Source organism: Octopus bimaculoides, chromosome 15 (genome assembly GCF_046866305.1).
Source record: "Octopus bimaculoides isolate indiv1 chromosome 15, ASM4686630v1, whole genome shotgun sequence".
Classification (NCBI taxonomy): Eukaryota; Metazoa; Mollusca; class Cephalopoda; order Octopoda; family Octopodidae; genus Octopus; species Octopus bimaculoides.
This window is the reverse complement of record NC_142942.1, coordinates 34314199-34339198: the sequence shown is the minus strand read 5'-3', so window position 1 is coordinate 34339198 and position 25000 is coordinate 34314199. Positions and strand designations below refer to the sequence as shown.

Here is a 25000-nt window from a genome sequence, read left to right as displayed (position 1 = left end):
TCTAGGATTATTTCTTCTTTAATGGCTGCAACCAGTAGAATTTTGAAATAAAACACATAATGTGGAATGTAAACACTTCCTTAGTCAAATACTTCCATTGTTCCAATAGAAATATAGTGATGGTTCATTATAATAATCACAGTGTTTCCAGAACAGAGATAATTATTTATTACAGTTTATATCATTGTCGTCGTCATCATCATCATCATTTAACATCCATTTTCCATGCTGGCATGAGTTGGATGGTTTGACAGGAACTGACCAGCTGAAGGGCTGTTCAGACTCCCTGTCTGTTTTGGCATGGTTTCTATGGCTGGATACCCTTCCTAATGCCAACCATTTTACAGAGCACCGGCATGGGTGCTTTTTACATGGCATCAGCACCTATGAGCCCACGGGTTTAGGGATGCATAGCTAGAGGGGGTTGCAGGGCATGAGCCTGTATGCAAGGACAACCACACTTTTACTTAGCATGATGTGTCTTTTCAAGCACAACAAACCACCAGTCCCCTATCATCCTGTCTGTGAGTTCCAATGTAGATCTTTTCTCATCACTTTGTCCTTTGTCTTCCTGGGTCTACCCCATCCATATGTTTCCTCTATTTCAACAACAACAATATCTATGTATTATTCATTATTTATTAATTTAATCTTCACAACAAATAATTTAAGAAACTGAACTATTCCATTCTGGCCTTTTACACTGAATGTTGAAAGTAGTAATTCTATAGGATGCATACCTGCCAATTGTGCTGAACATTAAATATATTACTATCACAGAAAAATGTCATGCTATTGTTGTCTTAACTCTTTGTTAAACAGCAGTTAGCTTGGACAAAAGATATTGATTACTTCCAGTCATATAATCTCAATTTTTACAACACATGTCACTGACAAATGGTTAAAATTTATTTCTTGTGTATGTGAACACTTTAACATTTAGGTCTAAAAACCTGGAAAAAAAGTGCATGCTATATCTTTTCTCTTTTACTTGTTTCAGTCCATAGACTGTGGCCATGCTGGGGCACTGCCTTGAAGAATTTTTAGTTGAATGAATCAACCCCAGTACTTATTTGTTTTTTAAGCCTGGTACTTATTGTATTGGTCTTTGTTGAACCACTAAGTTATGGGGGATGTAAACACAACAAAACTGGTTGTCCAATGGTAGGTAGTAGGGGACATTTTCAGATACAAAGATACACACAGACATATATGATGGGCTTCTTTCTCCAAGGTTTGGAGGTGATGTATGTGTGTGTATACATATATATATATACACACACATATATCATCATCATCATCATCATCGTTTAACGTCCGCTTTCCATGCTAGCATGGGTTGGACGATTTGACTGAGGACTGGTGAAACCGGATGGCAACACCAGGCTCCAGTCTGATTTGGCAGAGTTTCTACAGCTGGATGCCCTTCCTAACGCCAACCACTCAGAGAGTATATATATATATATATATATATATATATATATATATATATATGCACACACACACATATATATGAAATTAAAATTTAGAATAACCAAATATCTGTATATAATCTGTATACATATAATTATAGACTGGCTCAAATGAAAGCATTGAAATAGAAATTACTGATCAAAAGGATACATAAGAACAGATTAGAAAAAAGGAATAGAAAGAATAGTAGCTTACAGGTGAAGTTGAACCCAAGGCAAAACAAGCAAGAGTACTAGCGCTGGACAGATCAATAAGGAGAATTAAACAGGGAAATGCCTCACTGCAAAAGAAAGAAACACATTTTATACAAATTATATAAAATGAATAAATGAAAAACAAACATACCAATTACATTTAAAACAGCAATAAAAAATGTATGGAATTCTGCTCATTTATCCAGAAAAATTGCAGTTGTGTAGCTTTGGCAGAACCAAAAGCCACTCTCTTAGACAATATCTTTAAGAAGCTATAATATCATTCAATATGCCAATATCTGAAGACTAGAAGTTTATATATTGTGTAAATATGTAATATTTTTCTCACATGTAAAGTCTTGCAATCTCATTAACTACCAGCTTCATAAGCCTTATGGTTCAGATCAAATGCCCAGGAAAATTGTTGAAAGGGATTTTGTTTCATCAGGAGAATGCTCCAGCACAAAAGTCCTTGGTTTCAGTGACTGCTGTGCATGACTGTAGCTTTTGAACTGGTTTATCACCTTCCCTATTCTCCTGATTTAGCCCCACCTGACTATCATCTCTTGCCTAACATGAAAAAAACCCACTTAGCTAGGAACCAGTATCACAGTGATGTCATATCTGCTGTTGATGACTTTTTCAACCAACAAGATGAAAGCTTGTTTACCAGTGGGATCTAAGTACTGCAGCACAGATGGAAGAAGTGTGTGAACTGAAGGGAGGGGGTCTATGTTGAAAAATAAACCTCACTTGGTCATATTCCATGAGAGTATTTTAATCAGCCTATGAACTTTTCAGCCAAACCTTGTAATATAAAGCAGTTATTTCTTGGATTGAGGAATTTCATTCCATTGCCTCAATCATAAAATGGACAGATACAATATAACCAGTACGAGAGCATTGACTGTATATAGTAAGAGAATTTGGTCAGAAATTGTGTTATGCTTTTTCTAAAAGTTTTACTAAAAGTTGAGTGCAGCCAGTTTCAATCACTGACTTTTCAAGGTTAAAAACACTTGTGTCATATAGTAGTTACCATTACAATTACAAACTGAATCACCAGATTCAGTATTGAAGGAAAAAGATTGTGTTGTAGAAAGTGTGTTAAGGATTTTGTGTGTGTATATATTATAAATACACATGTATACACACACACACACACACACACACACAAAATTCTCTTATGTGTTTCAACAATGCAGCTACGGTCATGCTGGAGCATATAGAACCATCTCAGAAATGTTACACATGAGCAATAAGTGGCAGTTTATAGTGATTCATTGACTGTGAAGAGGGTATACATTAGTATATTTTCATAGCTATTGTTATTGTATTGCTCTGGCAATCAACTGATCCATTTCACCAGATATGGCCACACCTCAGCTTAACTAAAGACTATACAGTATGTCTCTAACAGAGTCTTTACTGAACAGAATGTAATGTAGCAATGTGGGGAAGTTGCATTTCTTGTCTTATCTGGCTGTGGATTTGGTGGTAGTCACCATAAACATGGGTAAAGTAAACTAACAAAACAAGGTAGTTGCTGCTCTTATCAAGTCTTATATCAATTTACCAGTCCTGTTTCTATAACTGTGTTGGTATGAGTGAGAGAGAAGCTTGAAAGGCTTGACTAGAATAAGTGCTAATTTGGCAGTATATTGTCTCAGGATAATGTTTAGATTCTATTTAAATCCTATTTTTCAAGGAGCAAATAAAACGCTTAAATTGGTGGCGAAGAGACTGAGTTAATTTATTAGTATGAAGGGTATATAATTTGAATTAAAGCATGTGGTTATATGTAGTAAAAAATTAGAAAATACAAAATGTGAAACTAAAATAATAACCATAAATCTTAAACAGTAATAGATAAAACTTTACAATTTCAAAAAATTGTTGCTTAAGGTCTTCACTTCCAAACTTCAAAACCATAACTTTTACACACACACACACACACACACACACACACACACACACACACACACACACACACACACACACACACACACACACAAGCAGTGCTAAGCACTATTTGTGAAATATATTTATAAAAATGATCAACTAAAAGTGCTGTGTTTTAAGAAGTTTGCTTCCCAACCACATGGTTCTGGGTTCAGTCCCACTGCAAGGCACCTTGGGCAAGTGTCTTCTATTATAGCTTCAGACTAACTAAAGCCTTGTGAATAGATTTGGTAGAGAGAAACTGGAAAAAGCCCATTGTGTGTGTGTGCGTGTGTGTGTTTACATTCCTGTAACTTAGCAGTTTGGCAAAAGAGACCGTTAGAATAATTAGCAGGCTTTACAAAAAACTAATTACTGGGGTTAGTAAGTTCAACTGAAATTCTTCAAGGAAGTGCCCCAGCATGACTGCAGTCTAATGACTAAAACAAGTAAAAGATAAAGGACCTTAAGTGCAACTTTTTTCCAAAAATAACAAATACGGAAACAGTAGAAGGAAATGTGAAGAAAAAAAAAAAAAGAAAACTCTAAATTCCTTTTAATGTAGAATATTCTATCAAGATATCAGAAATTTGACTGTTATAGAAAGACATATTAGATTCAACAAACATTTCTTCAATTTACAGCGAGAAGGCTCTTCAGAATTATTTCTTTTCCTTAAGTGAGTTATATCAAAATGTATTTGAAAGGAAATGGTTTTAGGTTAGTTTTCCATCTGTTTAATGTGTATTGAATGTGATAGGATCTTTATTTTCATTGAATAAAACAATGGTAAAGATCATATCAACAACTTGTTTAACCCTTTTGATACCAACCTACTTGAGATCCTCTTGGTTCTATGACACAAATTTATTGTTTTAAAGTGATCTAAATTATAATCTCCCATTAAAACTGTTCACCTATTTTTTCAGACCAGCCTAATAATGAGAAAGTTATTTTTACTAAAAGGGTTAAAGTAAAAGCTACAGCTGAGAAATGAATATTGTTTACGAACTTCATAGCTTCAGAATTAAAACACAAGAAAGAAAATCTCTCTCTCTCTCTCTCACACACACACACACACACACACACACACACGTTTGTTTTTATGTTGATTTGTAACAAAAACAATTTAATATTCAGCTGAAGAATAACTTAATACTTTTTTGCAATTTTACAAGAAGATTAGTGACAGTGACTTCAAATTTTCAGTTTGCTAGCCTTTGCCAGACTATTAAATGAAGGCATGCAGGCCAAAATTTCCAAGTCACTATTACCTCTTTCTTGTAAAAGTATAAAAAGAAAATACAACAACACCACCACCACCACCAGCAACAGCAACAACAACCACACACACACAATCATTATCATCCTTTAATATCCATTTTCCATGCTGGCATGGGTTGGATGGTCTGACAGGAGCTAGCAAGCCAGAGAACTGCACCAGTCTTTATGGTCTACTTTGGCATGGGTTTTACTGCTGGATGCCCTTTCTAATGCCAACCATTGTACATAGTGGACAGCATGTTTTTTACATGGCACCAACAAGGTCTGCTTTGGCATGGTTATATAGCTGGATGCCCTTCCAAATACCAACCACTCTATAGTGTGGACTGGATGCACCAGTGCTGGCAGGGTCACCAAATAACTTGCAAGACGAATACCCTTTGAGAGGGTGGATATTGGAGGAGGTGGCCTTATGCCAAAAGGACAGAAACAGGTGTCTTGCTGTAGAGGAAATACATGGTTACCCTAGTCAGAGTGGGGTAGAGAGACAGAATAAGAAAGAACGGGTGTGGAAGAGAGTGAAAGTGTGAGAGCGCAACAGATAGCAAGGGTGAGAGAGTGAGAGAGAGAAAGATGATGGCAGTGTGACAAAGCATAATCACAGGGTACGGGGGTGGATGAGAATATAAATGGGATGGTAGAGTATTGCCAAGGGAGTATGGAGTCCACATAAACACAAAGGTGGTGGGGGGATGCAGTGACTGGTGAAACCTGGGTATATACAAGAGGTGGGGGAACAACAAAATAGCAAGGATACAGTAAGCAGGACAGTGAGGACAGGATTGGGCTGCAGGAGTGGGGAGAGAGAGATAAACATTAGCATAATTCATGAAAAAGCGGAAATGTGAGCAAGAGAAGAGATGTAGTTTGGTCTATTGGGGTAGGATGTGTGAAGAAATTTTATTTATATATATATATATATATATTTATATATAATGCATTTAATTTCCAGTTTTTAGAAGATTTTTTTTTACTTTACTTTGATACTGTATATGCAAAACTGTTTTTGAACTACATGAACTCTGAGTCAGAGATGTTGATTTTGTATTCCAGTATCACGTAATAACTGAAGATAATGATTAATTCAGTAAGAAAATGACAATTTTGAACACTGGCTCATGATCTAAATCTGGAAGAAGTAGAGTCAACGTTATCAACAGTGGTCTCTTTTATCATTTACTTGCTTCTGTCATTGGGCTGTGGTCATACTAGGGCACTGCCTTGAAGGGTTTAGTCACACAAATTTACCCCAGTACTTATTTTTAATTTTACACCTCATCATGATCAATGTTGATTACGTTCACTCTACTTCTTCCAAATTTAGATCATGATGTTTAACTACAGGTTGTTTATCCATTTTGACCAAGGAAAAGATTATGAGGTAATGGAAGGAGAGGAAAGAATGGTAGTTATAAGGAGATGGAAGCATGTGAGGTAATGTTGGACTTATTTTGATATCTGAGTATGCAGATGTCAAGTTGTCCTGACTGCCTTACTGATTCTGCCATCCATTATCATTATTCATTAAGAAAACAAACACAAGAAAATGTTGAGATAATAAAAAGAAAAATAATGTACAGATTAGTTATTGTTGCATTAATTATTATATTAATTATAATGTTACATGAATAAATAAATATTTGAGAAGCATTGTTAATAAGCTTATAAGTTTTCAGGATATTACACTCTCATTGTTGGAGATGAAACATTTTAAAAATATATATATATTAGCTACAAAGGCAGTATCAATACCAAGAGTTAATATTTATCTCCACTTAAACATGGATGTTCTGTTGGAACAAACTATACTGCAATAGATATCATGAGGGGAAACTCACATATTGGCACTTGGTGCAAAATGCATTCTAGCAATATAAACAAGAGTGCATTTAGCACGAAAAGCCGATATGAGAGTTTCTCTCATGGTACTTACTACAGTACAGTTTGTTCTAACAGAACATCCATGTTTAGCATTTAAAAAAATATTTACATCCCCCACTATGTCTCAACAACAACAAAAACACATATATGAACACTTGATATATGTAAAATATTGGGTTTAGACGGGTAGCTAAATTGCTTCCACTCTCTCAGTATCAATTAATTTAACTGGTCACATTATTTGAGTGAAAGTGCATGTCATAAACAAATATTCTCTACATTTACAAGATTACAATTTAGTTGATATTTAGAAAAAAAATTAAAAAGAACAATGAAAGTGACTTACCTGAATCCAGTATGATCAATCTTAACCACATTTAATACAGCAATACTAAATAACAGGCTGGAGAACAGAGCAAACAATGCAGACACAGCTGAAATTAATGAAAAACATAAGAAGCATGAAGGATTGAACACTGAAATAAAAGTGAAAAACTGAATTTTTCCCAAATAAATATTCTATTTATTTGCAAACTCTTTAGAATTCTAAATAATAATACAGTAGTGGAAATTATCTTTATTATTAAATGGCACTGTAAATTTGGAAATATGTATCTAAAAACTTCCCTGATATTGGAAAACAGGAAAATAAACCATGGTAAATTTGTCATCTTAATCTTTCAAACTGATAAACTCAAGTCAGTAAACTTTACAGCCATTGAGACAAATCTAAAAAATATCTATCCCTCTTACAACTAGAGTTGTTTACAACTCTGACTCACTGAAACTAACAACCTACATATACACTAACCCCTTTAATACACCACTTAGCTTCCGCTTGTCATCCTACTGTGTCTAACACTCCTAAAACTCTGTACTAAACTTTCTTTTATTTCTTTCCAGTTTGGAACTCCCTGTTTGTATTTTTCAGATATGCATCAACCTATGTGGGCTCACTTTGAATATGACCAGCATGGGCCTCACCAATCTGGGCTAGCTGTCCTATTCGTGACCATCGTTTCAGACAGAATAAGATAGAAAAATGAGTTTGTTTCTTTTTTTAGTGTTGCAGGTAACATCTTTTACAAAAGAGAGCCAGAGTTGCTCTTTGACACTGAAAAAAGCAGCAAAATCTCAGACTGAAAATTATGCTGATTTTCTTTTCTTTCTTTTTTTTTTTTTTTTTTTTTTTGCATCGACTATAGTGTTTAGAGTTAGCCCTCCTTTCCTAACAATAACATTTTGTTGTACTAATCCTTTATTCACAATAATTTCTCTTAAGCAAACTTTTATTGGAAGAGAATATTGTCCATCGCAATCATCCTGGTATATTACTGGTAGTTTTACATATTCTTGGGCAACAAAAGACAAAGTTAACATTGCTCAATCTGCTGCTAATTGTAGCTAGAAAATATCATCATCATCATCATCATCATCATACTAAATCCCAGGAGTGTAGAAGTAACATTAATTAGTGAATAAAGCACTAGATTACTAATATCATCAGCCATAATTTATAACCTGCTACCAGCATTTAGTTGAGTTTCAGGTTGGGTTGGGGTGGGGGAGACCCACTCCTCCTTTATTTAACAATGTCAGAGTTCGCCTTGCTACCAGAGATTATGGAACCAGATTATCTAAGATTTTTAGCTGTGATAAACTGGCATCCTGTCCAAGGAAAAATTTACCTCTCATCTGAGTCACACCATGAAAGTGGAGTGAAGCACTAGCTTTCTATTAGCCCTGTTGGAAGTAAAAGATACAAATTAATGACTGATATGCTAATTAGCATGTATTTGATACTGTAAATACAATGCAGTAAATCTATTGTAGTCATACAAGCTTTAGATGGCACTGAATATGTAAGTGAAAAGACTGCTAAACATAAACAGATGCCTTTCTTTACAGGCAGAGGAGGAAAAAATCAGTCCTGCTAGTTAGTCCTATTTGAGACAATCATCAGAAAGTACACAACTGTCTTATTTGACGAATAGCTAATAGAGTCACTACTTCTAATTAAAAGTTCTTAATTCTAATGACTAAGGTGGTGAGCTAGCAGAATCGTTAGCATGTCAGGCAAAATGCTTAGTGGCATTTTGTCTGTCTTTACATTCTGGGTTCAAATTCTACTGAGGTACCAGTTAAGCACTGGGGTCGATGTAATCAACTTACCCTCTCCCCCAAAATTGCTGGCCTTGTGCTAAAATTTGAAATCAACTGTAATGACTATATATACACACATACACACACACACAATACCATTGTGGACAAATAGCAAAAGAGGTGAGGGTTCCTGATGATTCTCCCAAACAGGATCACAGTTTGGGAAGGTCTTTCTTTATCTGCCCATAGAGGGACTGTATTAACATTTGTTTACAATTTTACACTGCAAGCATACAGTGTTGGCTTTAAAATTGTCCTATTACTACAATAGATTTACACTGTTTGCAGTAGATGTTATCACTTTTCTGTTTTTATATAATTCTAGGGTTAATCCATGACATAAAATTCTGAAGCCACATTTCCATCTCTCCTCCAATACACACAAGAAAAACAAAACTTGAATAATGTTAAACGTTTTTAACAGGAAACCAACTATTCTAAATACAGACCTTTTGTTATATATTTAACTGTCTTTAGATACAGAACATCAGCAATAAAAAGTATTATATAAAACTCATATTATATAAAAATGAATTGCTCACAAAACTACTACACTGTTCACTCATTCATTTTCTAGCTGTCATAAACATTTCTATTTCTTTACAAATGTGGACAACTGTTGCAGTTGGTTTCAGGTTATAAATCTAGTTTTATGGCAACAAGACCAAAACATGTATGTGGTTGAGGATAGAAAGATAGAAAGTGAGAGTACATGAGTAAGAAAGGGGGGGGGGTAGACTGAAAATAGAAGAGAATTGGTGGTAGTAGTAAGAGGAATACTCACTCAGTAAATAATGAGATCCAATTTTCTTCAGATCCCGAAATTTCAAATAGAGAGACATAACAGCAACATCTCTTGCTATTTTGATACCAATTGTACTGAAGGATTGCATTTTCTAGAAAGTAAACAAAAAATTTATTTCAAACAATAATTAAAAGGTGAAAGGAAATAAAGGCCAAGAAAGCAGTGTCATGCTGTAATGGCAAAGTGTTTACTCACATCGATGTTAGAACATGCATAGTTCCAGCCACAGATTTTTACTTCACTTGAGTACATGGTCATTGACATGAAACACAAAGTCACCGATAATGTCCCAATAATCACTTCCCATGGATGTAAGGCACAGAATTTGCCATAAGTCCAGAACATCGATTTTAACATCACACTAGCTATGTTTAGACTTCTTGTGAGTGCTACCATTTTTCAAATTTCTAAAAATACAAGAAGAATAAAAAAATGAATTTGTGCATTTTTATTAAATTAAACATTACAAAGGCAGTTCTTATCAAAAAGAGAAATCAATGATATGAGTATGACTATGACTGTTATTGATTCAAACAAATGACATATTGCTTATTTCAAATTCCGTATTATTGCAAACAGGAAAATGATAGTACCCTAGTGAATTACTGGTACACTAAATTTCCTACTAAATTCACCATCAATTATGATGTCAGTTTCAGTACTCACACACTTCAGCAGATTTTGCACATAAAAGTCAACCCATGCCAGCATGGAAAATAGACATTAAAGGATGATGATGACAATGATGATGACAAAGTCAGAAGAAATATGATAAATTTGAAATGTCACAGGTATCTTTAGTGTTACTAACTAAAGACTGTCTTCATGTTGTGGAACTTGGTGCTTCAATGAGTATTTATTTATCTGATCAACTGAATTACTATCTGACAGGCTTCTACATAGTTTCTACTTACTCAATTTCCTTCCCAGGACTTGAAGTGACCTGAGACTTTGGTAAAAGACATCCAAGATATCACTCAGTGGGATCAAACAGAAGACTTCAGTTCTGTGAAGTGAAATGCTGAACCATTTGGTCATCTAGAGATTGGGAAAATCAGTCTGGCCCATCTCTCTTCATTAAAATTCATGACTACAAACTAATGAATCATTTGTTTATAGTACTGCTACTGCTGTTATTACTACTTGGAACAGCAAGCTATTTCAATTCTGAAGTGTTTATCTTCAGTTAAATGGACAAGAACATTTCAAAGTTAACCCTTTAGCATTTAAACCAGTCATATCTGGCCAAAATATTCTACCTGTTTTATGTTCAAACTGGACAGATTCAGCCTCTCACGTCTACCCTACAATGTTATTTTAAAAATAAACAATCATATCATTGATATCTCAAAGCTACAAGATAACGCATGATTGATTCAAAACAATGTGAATAAATAAGCATTACATTTGATAATCTGAATACTAAAGGGTTAATGATGACCTCTGACATTGTCTTCAATTTCCATAAAGAGTTCTCCAACAATAAAAGAAATGTGACTCAAAACTGGTCAATTTCACTATTGATTGAAGATGTCAAAGTCTGTAGCTTCACTATATCTAAGATTGCATCTGACAAGACCATCATTAATTATCTATACTTTATCTGGACAACAATGTCAGTTGTCTGGTACAACATCCACATGATATCATCTGCACTCAAATTCTAAATAAATATTTTTTTCAGGTAGGAATTTTCCTTTCAAGTGATATGATATATATATTTTTTTTTTAATTCAGCTAAAGAGACACAGTCTTAAATAGTTTTAATTGAATGCAAACTTTTAGGGAAGCCATGTTTTAATAAAATTTCTTTTGTTTTTTATGTTACAGAAAAAAAAGTTTCAAATAATATTTTTCTGTTTATTTGCAAGAAATGTTTCAGAAAGAAGTATCATAGAATAGGTCAGCTGGGAAGCATAAAGATAAAAATAGTTTTGTATGTAATAATTGTAGTTAAAGACTCCTAGAAGAGAAGTGTATGAATAGTGCCATTGATGTATTTTGGGTAAGTGATAAAATTATAATGCTTAAGTTGTTGATAAAGAGCTACAAAACATTACAAATATTTTAACTCTCTCACCTGATTACTATGGCCTTGACACCAGATTACAATAGAGCAGGATTTATATCATTTCATAGAAATGGGATCTAGATTTTAAAAATTTACACATCATCATCATTATCAACATCATCATTGTTTAACATTTATTTTCCATATTGGCATGGATTGGATGGTTTGACAGGAGCTGAGCAGCCAGGGAGCTGTCCAGACTTCAATTGTCTGTTCTAATAAGGTTTTTACGGATGGATGCCTTTCCTAACACTAACCACTCTACAGAATATAATGGGTGCTTTTTACGTGCCACTGGCACAAGTGCATTTATGCAGCACCAGCACAAGTGCATTTTACATGGCACTGGCACACACATATATATATTGGGTTGGCAAGAAAGTGTGAAATAAAAGTCATTTTTTTAATACAAAGAATGAACTTATACATATTTTCCAGTTTGTTCGAGGACCTTTTGCCATCTTTCTGGCAACTTCATGATTCCACGTTTATAGAACTTCTGGTCCTTATCAGCCAAAACCTGAAGCAAGTGCGATTTCAGGTCATCATCATTATTGAAAGTTTTACCATTCAAAGAATTTTGCAAACTTCAAAGTAAATGGTAATCTGATGGTGCAAGGTCAGGGCTGTATGGTGGATGTGACATCACTTCCCAGCTAAGCTCCAATAATTTTTCACGAGTTAGCAAAGACGTGTATGGTCTAGCATTGTCCTGATGGAACATGATCCCTTTACGATTTGCCAATTGTGGACGTTTTTCTTTGATTGCTTCCTGCAGCTTCATTAGTTGTTGACAGTAAACATCTGAATTGATTGTTTGATTCCTTGGAAGCAGCTCAAAATACACAACACCTTTGTAATCCCACAAAATGGACAGCATGATCTTTTTTTATGCAATTCAGCTTTCGATGTGGTTTGTGCTGATTCTTTATGCTTGGACCATAATCGTTTTTGATTGATGTTATTGTAGACAATCCATTTTTCATCACCAGTGATGATTCATTTGAAAAAAAAGATCGATTTCATTGCATTTGAGATGTCTGTCGCAAATATTGATTCACTGTCAAGTGAATCTCTTTCAATTTATGTGAAACCCAAATATTGAGCTTCTTAACGAGTTCAAGACATTTTAAGTGATTTTCAATAGTTGTGCGTGATACATTTAATCTCTCTGCAATCTCTCACACAGTTATATGACAATCAGATTCCATTATGGCTATGATTTGGTCATCATCAACTTCAGTAGATTGACCAAAAAGCTGGTCATCTTTGAGTGAAAAATCTCCAGAACAGAATTTTTTAAGCCATTTCTGACATGTGTGTTCTGTTAAGCAATCAACACCATAAGCTTCACATATCTCTTTGTGAACCTCAATAGCTTTCTTGCCTTTACAGAAATACAAAAGCAAAATATGGTGAAAATGTTCAATTGACACTGAACTAACAGCTGTAAACAAAATTACGGGCAATTTACTTCTAAAGTAAGCTAAAAAGTAATGGCCATCAAATGTCAAAAGGAAAAAATCATAACATTGACAAAAGTCATTCAAAAAAATTGTAACTCTATTTGCAAAAAGCGAAATTACTTTCTTGCCAACCCAATATATTAAAACATATAGATATTTTATTTGCAATGTAAAGTTTAATAGTTACATTTTCTAAGCATGATCAAATTTGATGACAAAAGTGTAAAACACTTGTGTTCCACACAAGTTTATGTTTGATGCTAATTACAGAGAGATTGTTCAATCTATTTTGATTAATAGTGCTTTTTAGTTCATTTTCAATCCTCTCCAGTTTTGAAAATGAGCATTCTTCATTACAATTGGTAACCATGAAGGACAATTAGTTGAGCATGAGGCATTTTCTATATTTGGAAAACAAGACTCCAAAGAATTGTCAGTTATCATATAGTAAAACTTTAACTCTACAAGATCTTATTTGTCACATGAAAGGCAAAGCTGACCTCAGTGGAATTTGAACTCAGAACATAAAGACAGATGAAATACCGCTAAGCATTTCACCCGGCATGCTAACGTTTCTGCCAGCTTGCCGCCTTAATCATTCTAGTGGGAGGAGTAACCAATGAGAGAGACAGTAATGGGAGAGAGACAGTAATGGGAGAGAGACAGTAATGGGAGAGAGACAGTAATGGGAGAGAGACAGTAATGGGAGAGAGACAGTAATGGGAGAGAGACAGTAATGGGAGAGAGACAGTAATGGGAGAGAGACAGTAATGGGAGAGAGACAGTAATGGCTGCTAAGGGTATAATAGATGTCAATAAAAGAGAGACCTGAAGGAGAGTGAGTGTCATGGCTAGCAACACAGAAGATTAAATAATGGGTGCATTGTATACAACAAATTTGCTACGATTCTTCATTACTTAGGTATAGTAATGGGAGGGAGATATTAATGACTGCTACTTATTTGCTGGAAGATCACAATAAAAAAGGAGAAAGCTGAATGCTTATTCTCAATAGACCCCTACCTGCACACTAAATTCATTAGTGAATTCCTTGGTGCCTCCCATTTTGCTACCTGCACCTTTAGACATGGTCTGTAGGGCTCTCACAAGCCATCCAGCTACTACTACTTTCCTTACTAACAAACCACAAAACAAAGGCCTTTTCCAGGTCAATGAGAGATAAGACGAGAGATTTACTTCTAGTTAAGTATTTGTTCTGCAGTTGTTTCCCATAAATATGGCATTGGCAGTCCCTCTTGTCACAAAGCTGAACTGTATCCAAACAAGGTTAATCCTTTTCCTAATCAATTTTGCAATAACATTTTCCATAACTTTCATAACCAAGTTCAACAATTTGATGCTTCTGAGATGCGTCTCTCTCTCTCTCTCTCTAATGCATAACTTTTGACATGTAGAAGCTAACATTGGTACTACTACAAGTCATTAAATATGCCATTTTTATAACATGATTGGTATTTGATATTTGAGTGACAAGCACGGGCCCTTCAAGTGTCTTCTACTATAGCCTCTGGCCAACCAAAGCCTTGTGAGTGGATTTGGTAAACGAAAACTGAAAGAAGTCTGTTGTATATAAATCTATATATACATACATCAGGCTCCAGTCTGTTTTTGGCTGCTGGATGCCCTTCTTAATGCCAACCACTCCACAGAGTGTACTGGATGCCTCGTCCATATCACTGGCAGAGATGCCTTTCATGTGTCACTGGCACATGTCACTAGCATGGGTGCCTTTTATGCATCACTGGCATGGGTCTCGTTTGCATGTAACTGGCACAAATGTATATTATGTGTCACCAGCATAGGTGCCTTTTACATGTCACTGGCACAGGTGCCTTTTATGTATCACTGGCACAGGTGCCTTTCACATGTCACTAACACTGGCCATAGCTATGATTTCACTAATGTCTATATGCTACATTGAGAGGATGTTATGAAGTCTTTCAAAGTAGGCTTTTATGAAAGTGTCAGCTATAAGAGGCTGCTAAACAAAAATGAATGAAATAGAATCCATCTTCAGAGGAATCACCAGAAAGGCTAGTTATAAAAATTTAGCAAGAGGAAGTAAAGTGATGTAAAATACAAAGAATAAAGACACAGAAAGTAACCTCACTCTTCTCAGTATCCAGTGAAAAATAACAAGTAAAATATAAGCATAAAATTTAATGCAATACTTCTTAAAAATCTGAAATATCTTCAACACTTAGAATTTTTACATTACAAAGAAAGCTTAAAAGCAGGATTCTTCTCCTTCCAATTGTCATTATTAATCTACTAAATGTGGCTCGTTAACTCAGTTGGTTGGAGTGTTATGCTAATAATGCAATGTTGCGGGTTGGAGCCCCATACTAACCAACAAGCCATCTCCTTTTAAGGTGGTGAGCTGGCAGAATCATTACCATGCCAAACTAAATGCTTAGTGGTATTTTATCTGTCTTTACTTTCTGAGTTTGAATTTTACAAAGGTTGACTTTGCCTTTCATTCTTTCAGGGGTGATAAAAAAAAGTACCAGTTGAGAACTGGGACCAATGTAATCGACTTGTCCCCTCTCTCAAAACTGCTGGCCTTGTGCCAAAATTTGAAATCAACATTAATCTACTAAGAACATTTTCATCAACAAATGCAATATATAATGACATTGCTCCATTTTTACAGCCAGAATTATACTAGAGATGATGATTAGGTAATGCTTTCTAAGAAGAAGAAGCATCAACATTACAGTAGTAGCATTTGGGGACAACACAGCAATATACAAGGATTAAACAGGTTCAATAAACAAGGATCTAATGACTCTCTCCCCGAATGCAATAAAAAAACAATACGGATTGAAACAGATGTTTTTACTCAAGAAATGAGAAAAGAACTTTTACAGAATCAAAATGTAATATGTAATGTTACCATTTAAACGAGAAAATTGCTTCAGTTTCTAATAGAAGTATTCAGTAAAAATCCTCAACATTAGAAATGGAGATTTGTTAGGAACTGATAGAATTGTAAGTAGATTAGATAAGGCTGAAGAGTTGTAGAGGAGTGGATGTGTGTGTGTGTGTGTGTGTGTGTGTGTGTGTGTGTGTGTGTATATATAATAATATAAATGATATATGAGCATATGCATGTATATCATCATCATTGTTTAACGTACGCTTTCTATGCTGGCATGGGTTAGACAATTTGACTGAGGACTGGCGAACCAGATGGCTGCACCAGGCTCCAATCTGATCTGGCATAGTTTCTAGAGCTGGATGCCCTTCCTAATGCCAACCACTCTGAGAGTGTTGTGGGTGCTTTTACGTGCCACTGGCACGAGGGCCAGTCAGACGGTACTGGCAACGGCACGCTCAAATGGTGTTGTCTATGTGCCACTTGCACAAGAGCCAGTTTAGCGGCACTGGCAACAACCTCGCGCGAATATTTTTCACATGTCACCAGCACATGTACCAGTAAGGTGACGCTGGTAACGATCATGCTCAAATGGTGCTATTTACGTGCCACCGGCATGGAAGCCAGTCAGCTGCTCTGGCAACGATCACGCTCGGATGGTGATCTATACACACATATATATATATATATATATATATATATATATATATATATGCACACACACACACACATATATATATATATGTAGAGAGAGAGAAAGAGAGAGAGAGGGGGGGAGAGTACTGTTTTATTACAAATAGGATCAACAGAAAAAGTACTCCATTCAGTGAAAAATAAATATTGAATAAACACAGAATTTAAATATGAACAACTGTAAGTTTCATGCTCTGATAGAACAGTAATCATACAAGCTTGTCAAGCATGCCATGTACTATCCAGCAACCTTTCAGGCTCAAGATAAACATGGCTGCTCTCTAAAAACTTTAAGAAAAAAACAAATAAAAGCAAAGCTTGGTTGGAAGTAAGGGAAATAAGACTGGTGTCCCTTTGGCCTGTTAAAATGAGAATTAGCAATGGTTCGTGAAGGTTAATTTGATGAGGAAGAGTTACAGTTTGTAAGGCTATATACCTAATACAGACACGTGGTCTTCTCTAGTTCAAAAGTAGAAACTTGGTAAGATGTTTGCATTTTGTGAAAAGCTCTAGTCTTGAGTCTAGTAATTTAGAGGAGTTCTTAGATTTATCCGTTTTAAATCTAAGAATTTCACTGATTTGAACTTGAGATTGGAATGTTTCACAAAATGCAAACAACTTGCCAAGTTTCTACTATTGAACTAGAGAACATCACCCACTCTGGATTAAGCCATGCTTAACAAACTTTAACCTTTTCCCCATCAAATTAACCTTCACAAACCATTGTTAATTCCCATTGTAACCGGTCAAAACAACACAAATCTTATTTCCTTTCCCTCCAAGCTTTTCTTTTTCTCATTTCTTCCTTTTTTTCTTTATCTGTTTTGTTCTCTCACACCTTTTCTCCAACAGCAGCCATGTTCATTTAGAGCCTGAAAGATTGACGGAGAAGAAGGAGGAGGAGAGAGAGGGAGAAAGGAGGAGAAAGAGGCAGAGAAGAAAAAATAAAAATCAACAAAGCAATTCTTAATTTTTGAGAATTTTAAGCCACTTAACTTTGAGTTCCTTAGAAAACTTTTTAGAATTGACTCAATTCAAATATCATAAAGAATTAAGTAGATCTATGTAAAATATAATATGCTCTAAAATTCTTAATAAACAGCATTGTGTTTTGTCTATCATTTAAAATACGCCAGCCATTTGCTTTCCTTTTTTAGCTATTGACATAAAATATTTGGTGCATTAAATATGGTAATAATCAGTGTGATTATGAAAAACAGGGAAAGAAAAAAGTTTTTACAACTGCTCTTTTGACAAAACAAATATAGACACTATAGTATTGTAAAGCAATTAAATTACGATACTTTGAAATATGAAAGTAATTGCTCTAAAAGCAAATAAAATAAGTTTAATGTAAGCATAAAAAAATGCTAAACATTTATTTCAGCTATTCTGATTTCCTTTTATAAGCAATATCATTTACCCTTTCAAGTAAGGCTATAACAAGTTTGATCTCGCGCGCGCGTGCGTGTGTGTGTGTGTGTGTGCGTGCATGTGTGCACTTGTAGTAATAGTAGGTTAATACAGATACATCATAATATTGGGGCTTTCTTAATTTGTTTGACCAAATTTCAGTATATTTCATTTCTCTTTTTTCTGTCTACAGCTTCCTTTTCCTTTTCCTTTTGTAAACAATATCATTTTCCCTTTCAGTGACAGTTTATTGAAATCATAATCATCCTACCACTATAACAAGCTTGATCTCCTTTAGTTTCACGTGTTTGCACATGTGTGGGCTTATAGTAGAATTAGACTATTAATAGTTGCATCAAAATTCAGCTATCTTCATCTTTTTGTTACCGTATTTCTGTAGCAATACACTATCTTTATTTCAATTCATTCTGAAAATTATGAAGGATTTATTGAAATAACTTTGTCAACATTAAGCTAGTGTTTGGAACATAAATTAACATGGAATTTTGATGGAAGGTTTTACTTTAAATTACTTTAAATTAGAAAGGTTGTATCATAGAACCAGGGGCAGTTTCAGGCAGGTTAATATCAAAAGAGTTAAGCAAGTACTATTTAACTAGATTAATTTTCGTGGAAGCTTTGACATCACTTCAAGTAGTTAACTATGAAGTCAAGAATGCATAGTATTTTGTGTATAGCATATGAATGCTCTTCATATTGTTAACCATATTTAGGAGGAGTTAAGAAAAACTGCCTGGCACCATGTAGTAATATGGAATGTTTTACTATGAGAAAATGGTAAATATTAATTTTTACTATAATTATCCAAAAGAGAATTATTTAGGATGAATGAACTTATAAATACTTCTACCATGTGCCCAAGTGATAGATACTTTATTTATCAACTAATAGTAGTTTACCCATTTAACTATATTCATAACATCAACTACATTAATCATTTCTATCTTTAAACTCAGAGTTAGTGATTACAATGAAAGATCTTGCCTATTTTTAAGTGATTTTGTTTATCTAAATTTTGAGTTGTCATACATAAAGGAACAAAGTATTGGGTCATCCCATAAATAATGTGGGTTTTTTTTATACTTCTTTTGTTTTTCAAAATTAAGATCTACTATTCTGACCTCATCTACAGAATTCATATTTTTTCTGTCAAAATGATTTTAAAGACTGTGGAATAAATGATAATTAGATGGGGCAATGTCTGGTGAATATAGTGGGTGAGGCATCGTTTCCCATTTAAACTGCTGCAGCCTTTGGAATGTCATCCTCATTGTATGTGGCCAAGCATTATCATGACAGAATAACACCTTTTGTCTTGAAACCAAAGATGGTTGTTTCTCTTCTAGCAGTGACTTAAGCCACTCAAGCTAGTCATAGTGGATCTCCTTTATAATTTGGTTTGGGTTTAAAAGTTCAAATGGACTAAACCTTTCATATCCCACCAAACAGATAACAACACCTCATGTGGGGGTAGATGTACCCACTGTATTCAGTGCTTGACAATTCTATAGAGAACCCATTTCTCGTCACCAGTAACAATTCGGCCCCAAAAAAGGTTCGTTTGTGAGACGTGACAGCAAAGAGAAGCACATTCACTCTCTGCAAACTTGGAAAGTTTGTGAGGAAACCATTGACCCAATTTGCTGACTTTTCCAATGGCACACAGGTGTCGATGAATGATTGAATGACCAAATCCAAGCTTCCATGCTAGTTCATCAACAGTTATGATGGGATTTTGTTTGACCAGGGTTTACAGGACATCCTCATCGAGCTCTACAGATCTTCCAGGACGAGGCTCATCTTCTAGGCTGTAGTTTCCGGCTCAAAATTTCTAGAACCACTACTAACACTGGCCTATGCTTACTGTCCAATCCCCATATACTGCATTAATATCCCTTGCACTTTCTGTTGTGTTGTTGTCTTTATTGAATATACCAAATATGCTCCTTTGTCCTTTGTTAGCTTTGAAAAAATAACTGTTAAAATTGAATTGCACTCTTCAAAACTTGCACTAAGAATAAGGCAAAATTGCTACCTGCTTATATAGCAAGTTGATGCAGGTAGTTTATCCCCCCCTCAGACTTTTAGTTCATGCAATTGAAACAATCGCATTATTTATGAGATGACACCAATATATGCATTCAGGAATTTGTCAATATAGATCAAAGAAAGAAAAAAAACACTTTTTAAAGCTTACAAAAATTGTGAAAAAAAAAAAAACCCCATAAAAATAACAACAAAGTTGAAGATGAGCAAGAGAAAAGCCAAACTAATAGCCAGAGATAATCAAAAACTGTATCCTTAACCAGTTTGTAATTGCAACAACAATAATGATTGTAATTATCTAAGGATGTCAAGAAAAAAATAATCAGACAGAGTTTTTATTGAAAAATAGCAATACTTCTCACCTCTAACTTTTAATTATACTTTAGTTATACATGTTAATATAAGCAGATTTTAAATACAATTCACCATTATTGTATAGTAAACCCTTCAAAAATAACAAGCTATCAAAGAAGCCAATATGAGCTAATGACTGGGTTTCAGTCTCCTTCAAATCACACCTTGCAATTTTTTTTTAAAAAAGGCAGGATAAACATGAATAATGTCTGAATAAAAGATGAGATTGTTCATGATTGGAAAACTTTGCGATGTTCCTCATAAAATATGGTATAAATCAAATCTTGAAGTTTAATTGAAGTATTTTTGTTTCTCATCTGAGTTCAGTGCAGATCTGAGGTTAGATGACAATAGCTATCAACTGAAATTCTATATGACATCAACATTTTCTCAATACAATATATTCATTTCAATCTGGGAAAATTTAACGAAGGGGGGGGGGCTTCATTATCTATTTTATGGTATCTGGTGCCTCTTCCCTTTAAGATCAGTTCCTATCACAATTAACAAAATAAGTAGCAGCAAAAATGAATGGAACAGAAACATTATTATGCATACAAATTATAGAAGTTAAGAGCCTACTTGTTACTCTAGATCAGTGGTTCTCAACTGGAGTCCATATAATGTTTTTAGGAGTTCACACAAGCAAAATAGTAAATTGGGGATCCACAGTAATATCTTAGGAGTCCATGAAAAAATTTTGCCTTAGATGCATTTATTGCAAGAAACAGCTAACTTTCTTTGACATTTTTACAAAGTTCAAACTTCACAAGTGAATGTATGATAGACAAAATAGGAATTTTGAAAGTAGTATCTATAAGACTAGTTTTTAAACATCGAATGACTATGGTGTTCACCAGAATAGAATAGTAATTGAAGGAGCCCATAGATAAAAAATGGTTGAGAACCACTACTCTAGATAAATGTAAATAGTAAAGTTATATTTGGATTGAAATAGCTACTACCTGATTGGGAAGTATCAAATTAACCCATTAAAAGTTAGTTGCTGGTTTATCAGTTTTCAAATCCAAAAACAAGCAGAGAAGACAGATAGTTCTAAAGATCTGCATGATTGATTATCAAAATATGTTGAGTTAAAAGTGATATAGCAAATGTAAGAGACAGAGATGATTAATTTAAGTGGCTGTAATGACAAGTTGATGCAATGGTAGACACAAGAAGGCCAGAGTTTAAACAATTAAGCATGTAAAAATAAAACACATCAAAATGTTAGTTACAACTCCATGGTTTTAAATTTTAAAATATCCTGTAACATCATATTGTCCCAATTAAAAATTTCAGAACTAAATCTAATAGAGAAAAAATTATTTTAAAATATCTGACATTACATGACATTTCTTCAAAACATGTATTAAATAGTTTAATTTCTTATAGGAAAATAAGCAGAGAAATAAGAAAGTTTTTTTTCTTACCACCAAACTTAGGACACTGGTGAGAGAAAGACTGTGCTGCATGCTTCTAAGAGTTTGCAGATGGTTATCAAATATATATATGTGCGTGTGTATGCGTGTGTGTGCGTGCATGTATATATATGTATGTATGTATGTATATTTGTCAGTACATTCCTTATAAGGATTGTATTGAGTAAGATATGAACCTATCCCTAAACCTTATTTCACAGAAAATAGTGTAAGCAGGCGGAGTTTAAGGCGGAGTTTAAGGCGGAGTTTAAGATAAAGGATAATCACTTGTTTGCTGATTAATATTGTTACTGAATAAATGAGAATAACTAATAAAGAAGAAAGAGAATATTTTTCATTCATAATTATATTTATTGATTTAACTCATTTTGGACCATATTTCTAACAAAATACTGCCCATGTGTTTTGATTAAATTTTAAAATAATTCACAAATTTTTGGAATGAGTTATTTCACAGCTGATTCCTTTTTATTACTGACACCTACACAGAGACAGGCTGAACCGGATAGAATTTATAAAGCCTGATTGAGAGAATATTACAGCATGTCTGATATTTCACAACTGATAAGAGTGGGGCTGCAGTAGGGAGGGAGGTGGCTTTGTGAAAGGAGATGAGTTAAAACGAGACAATGCACCAGCACAGGTTTCTTGCTGCAGAGGAATTACATAGCTACTCATATTATAGATGAGAGGATGGGAATGCCTGGAGTGGAGCTAGAAAGACATAAAATAGTGGTGGGTGAACTCTCTAATTTAAAAACAAACAGGTGAAATAAGATAGGATAATGTGTAAATAAAAGAAGAGATGGTCATAATTGGAAAGCCTTATGTTATTCTCTATGAAATGTACTATAAATCTTAAAGTTTAACCTTTAGCATTCAAGTTACTCTTCCAAATATAACGTTTACTCATTTATATTGTTTTGAATTAAACATGCATTATCTCACAGCTTCAAGATGTCAATGATATGACTGTTTATTTTCAGAATGTCATTGTTGAGTAGAGTGGAGGCGCAATGGCCCAGTGGTTAGGGCAGCGGACTCGCGGTCATAGGATCGCGGTTTCGATTCCCAAACCAGGCGTTGTGAGTGTTTATTGAGTGAAAACACCTAAAGCTCCACAAGGCTCCGGCAGGGGATGGTGGCGAACCCTGCTGTACTCTTTCACCACAACTTTCTCTCACTCTTACTTCCTGTTTCTGTTGTGCCTGTAATTCAAAGGGTCAGCCTTGTCACACTGTGTCATGCTGAATATCCCCAAGAACTACGTTAAGGGTACACGTATCTGTGGAGTGCTCAGCCACTTGCACATTAATTTCACCAGCAGGCTGTTCCGTTGATCGGATCAACTGGAACCCTCAACGTCGTAAGCGACAGAGTGCCAACAACAATTGTTGAGTAGGTGTGAGATACCAGATCTGGCCTGTTTGAACATAAACAAAAGTAGGGCCAGATATGGATGGATTAAATGAAACATTTTTCTTTCTTAGCTATGCTCAGTACAGATCTGGGGCTAAATGACAATAATTATCAACTGGAAGTTTATACATTAGAATGTTCTCAATACAATATATTCATTTCAATCCGGGAAAACTTGTTAATGAGAGAGCGGGGAACACATCATTATATATTTTACAGTATTTCATGCCTCTTACCACTAAAATCAATTCCTACCCATGATTAACAAAATAAGTAGTAGCAAAAATGAATGGAAAAGAAACATTATTATTGAATTTTAAAGAAAAAAACCATAACTTTCCCATGTCTATCAATTATTTATTTACCTTTTCTAGCTATTGACATAAAATATTTAATGCAATTAGATATGGTTATAATCAATGTGATTAAAGAAGACACAGGGAGAGTAAAAAACAAGTTTTACAACTGTTGATTTAGCAAAACAAATACATACATTACAGATTTGTAAAGCAATTGAATTAAAATACTGTTGAAATCTGAAAGCAATTATTTTAAAAGTAAATAAACAAAATAGGTTTATTAACAACATAGAAAAATATTTAAAATCTATTTCATCTATTCTGATTTCCTTTTGTAAACAATATCATTTTCCTTACCACCATAACAAGCTTGCATGACTAAGTCCCTTTTACCAAGTGGGGCTACAGTAGGAAAGGAGGTGGCTTTATGCTAGATGAGAAGTTAAAGTAAGTGAGAAGGGGTTCAAATAGAACAGATTTCTTGCTGTGGAGAAGCTACATGGCTACTCACATGTTAGAAAAGAGGGTGGGAGTGATTGGGGTGGAGCTGGAAAGAGATAGACCAGTGGTAATGAAGAGTCAGGATGATCCTTCTAGGTAAGAGGTGAGGAGAAATGAGCAGAGCAGGAGAACAGAAAGTGTAGGTGGATAGTAGAGATTGAGATAGAGTGAATACAATGAGGAACAGGTAGTGTTGAGGGATGATAAGTAACGAAGGGAGGGAAGAGTAGGTGACAACTGTAGAAAATGGGTAGGGTTGAGGGGTGATGTAGTAGATGGTGGATTGACTCATGATACATGAGTTGGGGGAGAAAGAAAATGATTGACCATGCAGAAAAAGGAGGCATGGAGAGCAGCAGAATAGTAATAATTGTACAGTAGTGGCCATAAAAGACAGCAAACCTATCAAGACTTGGCTGGGGACTCTCAAAGAGAATCTGGCAGATGTCGGCCTGCCTTGGGAACAGGTTCACAACAGAGCTTATGACCATGCTGGGTGAGATCTGTTATCACTCAATGTTCCATGGGGAGCAAGTATGCGGGGTTGAGTGGAGAATTGCATCAACCAGACACTTCACAGCCAAAGAACAAAAGTACAAGCTCTTCTAGGATAAAGATGATTATACTGCTGGTGG

The 25000-nt window shown here is 34.8% G+C and overlaps 1 protein-coding gene across 4 annotated transcripts in view; it reads right to left on the bottom strand.

The window, feature by feature from the left end:
* LOC106880618 (3-hydroxy-3-methylglutaryl-coenzyme A reductase) overlaps positions 1-25000 on the bottom strand; it is a 103508-nt gene that overhangs the window by 41889 nt on the left and 36619 nt on the right. For 2 of the 4 annotated variants that reach the window (XM_014930640.3, XM_089363684.1), the window contains exons 2-5: positions 9937-10148; positions 9721-9832; positions 7120-7207; positions 1669-1753 (exon numbers count right to left, since the gene is read on the bottom strand). In XM_014930640.3, coding sequence (XP_014786126.2) covers positions 1669-1753; positions 7120-7207; positions 9721-9832; positions 9937-10137 — 486 coding nt within the window. In that variant the 5' untranslated portion in view covers positions 10138-10148. Of the gene's footprint in view, positions 1-1668; positions 1754-7119; positions 7208-9720; positions 9833-9936; positions 10149-22137; positions 22279-25000 lie in introns of those variants that run through there. The other 2 variants (XM_052973242.2, XM_089363685.1) reach the window with 2 other exon arrangements.